Source organism: Naegleria gruberi (genome assembly GCF_000004985.1).
Source record: "Naegleria gruberi genomic scaffold NAEGRscaffold_172, whole genome shotgun sequence".
NCBI classification, from domain to species: domain Eukaryota; phylum Heterolobosea; class Eutetramitea; order Acrasida; family Naegleriidae; genus Naegleria; species Naegleria gruberi.
In genome coordinates this window covers 3,829-5,796 of record NW_003163164.1, presented here as the reverse complement: position 1 = coordinate 5,796, position 1,968 = coordinate 3,829, and the positions used below count along the sequence as shown (strand labels likewise).

Below are 1,968 nucleotides of genomic sequence, written 5' to 3'. Positions count from 1 at the left end.
ATGCTAACGGTCACAATCGTTTATACATGCAAGCTGAACCAATCAGTGAGGAATTGATTGAAATGATTAAGGAAGGTCAATTGCCAATGGATGATCAAAACAAGAGAGCCAAGATTTTAGAAATTGACTTTGAATGGGATCCTAGCATAACAAAGAGAATTTGGAGTTTTGGACCTGAAGCTGATAAGGGTAGTAACATTTTGGTTAATGCAACCAAGTCAGTTGACTATATTAATGAAATTCAACAATATGTTGTCACTAGTTTCCAACAAAGCAGTTCTTCAGGAGGTTTATGTGATGAAGCAATGAGAGGTGTTTTATTCAAATTTAATGATTGTAATCTTCATGCAGATTCTATCCATCGTGGAGCTGGTCAAATTCTCCAAGCAACATCACGTGTCATGACTGCTAGTCAATTGAGAGCTGATCCAAAGTTAGTTGAACCAATGTATCTTGTTGAAGTTCAATGTCCTCAATCAGTGATGGGTTCTGTCTATAGTGTCATTTCCAATAGAAGAGGTGTTATCAAATCTACTGAAATGGTAATTGGTACTCCTCTCGTTAGTATTACAGGTAATTTACCTGTGCTGGAAAGTTTCGGTTTAACAGAAGAGTTGAGAGGTGTGACTCAAGGACAAGCTTTCCCTCAATGCAGTTTCAGTCATTGGAAAGTTATGGAAGACAATGTTTATGATCCTCAATCTAAAGTTCACAAGCTCATCAAATCTATCAGAAAGAGAAAGGGTCTTAAGGAAGATATACCACTCTACACAGATTACTGTGATGCAATGCCTAAACAATAAGAGTTTAGCATTTAGTAATAAATTGCCTTTTTCTCCAATCTTTCGGCAGTACAAACCAATGGTGGATTGAATCTTTTAACAAGTTTAAGGATTTTGAGGTGCTTGTAATCATTGATGATTTTCTTGATGGAAGCTTTATATCATTGGATAATATTTTCAGAGTGGATACTATACATGATACTGAAGGTAATGATATATTATAACGAAACAACACAAAAAAGTTGAAGGAGAAGCAAGCAAAAGTTGCAGAAGGTGGGATTTGAACCCACGAAGCTTGCGCAGTAGAACTTGAGTCTACCCCCTTTGACCACTCGGGAACCCCTGCTTCATCTAATCTTAAAAAACTGGTTTTTCACTTTGAAATATACCAACATTCTATATTTTCAAGTTAGCCATTGCTCCTTAGCATCTTATTTTCATATCATCCATAATATTATTCTTTATCATCTTTATTCGCCTTGAAACCAATCTTAATTTATTCTCCCAACTTATTCAAATATTTTCTTGAATTGATTTTCCAATTTTCCCCAATTTTTTAACCATAACTTTTCCTCGCAACATTTCACACTTTCACAACCAATATAACATCATTGAGGATGCAAGATTGAAAAAACCATTGACTGTACTTCTACAGGATCTTTTCTGTAGGAATACATAAACTCGACTTTTTTGAGTCAATCTGACCTTTGAGGTTAACCAAGATGAAGACTCTGTAGTCACATATCTTGAGCATGATATCGAACTGGAAACATGCTTCATTGTAGGTTTCCTCGTTCATAGATGATTGCTGCATTCCTTACCAGCCATGGTTTGTGAATGGGGGATTTGTGAACATGCAGATTGGTACCTTAAACTTTTTATCAATTAAAAGAAAAATATTACAACTATGCCCGAGAGCTGCCAATTAAACTCTATAACAAAACTTTCCTTTTATTAATCAACATGGTGATTGTGTCGTATCTTCATTGCACTCTATTGGAGTTAGGGTTTTATTTTGTCTTATTATTGATCTACCAGTATTGGAAATAAACAACGCCAGGTTTGTTAATCCTCATTTTTCAATGAAGAAGTTCAACACGATGAAAAAGTGCAAAATATTTGAAGACTCAAATTCGAAATTTGAAGGTTTATTGATCAACCACAAGTTCTCTTTCTAAATAGATAA

General features: G+C 34.9%; 1 protein-coding gene and 1 non-coding gene across 2 annotated transcripts; one reads left to right on the top strand and one right to left on the bottom strand.

Annotated features, from left to right (window-relative positions):
• Positions 1-62: 62 nt before the first annotated feature.
• On the top strand, positions 63-803 carry NAEGRDRAFT_76503 (uncharacterized protein; the record flags this gene model as incomplete). The annotated part of the gene is made up of 1 exon (XM_002668534.1): positions 63-803. The coding sequence occupies one exon, from the start codon at positions 63-65 to the stop codon at positions 801-803; it is 741 nt and encodes a 246-aa protein (XP_002668580.1).
• Positions 804-1,047: 244 nt separating this feature from the next.
• On the bottom strand, positions 1,048-1,128 carry NAEGRDRAFT_t869. The gene has a single exon. It is a non-coding gene; the product is annotated as a tRNA-Leu (tRNA).
• Between the last annotated feature and the right edge of the window lie 840 nt (positions 1,129-1,968).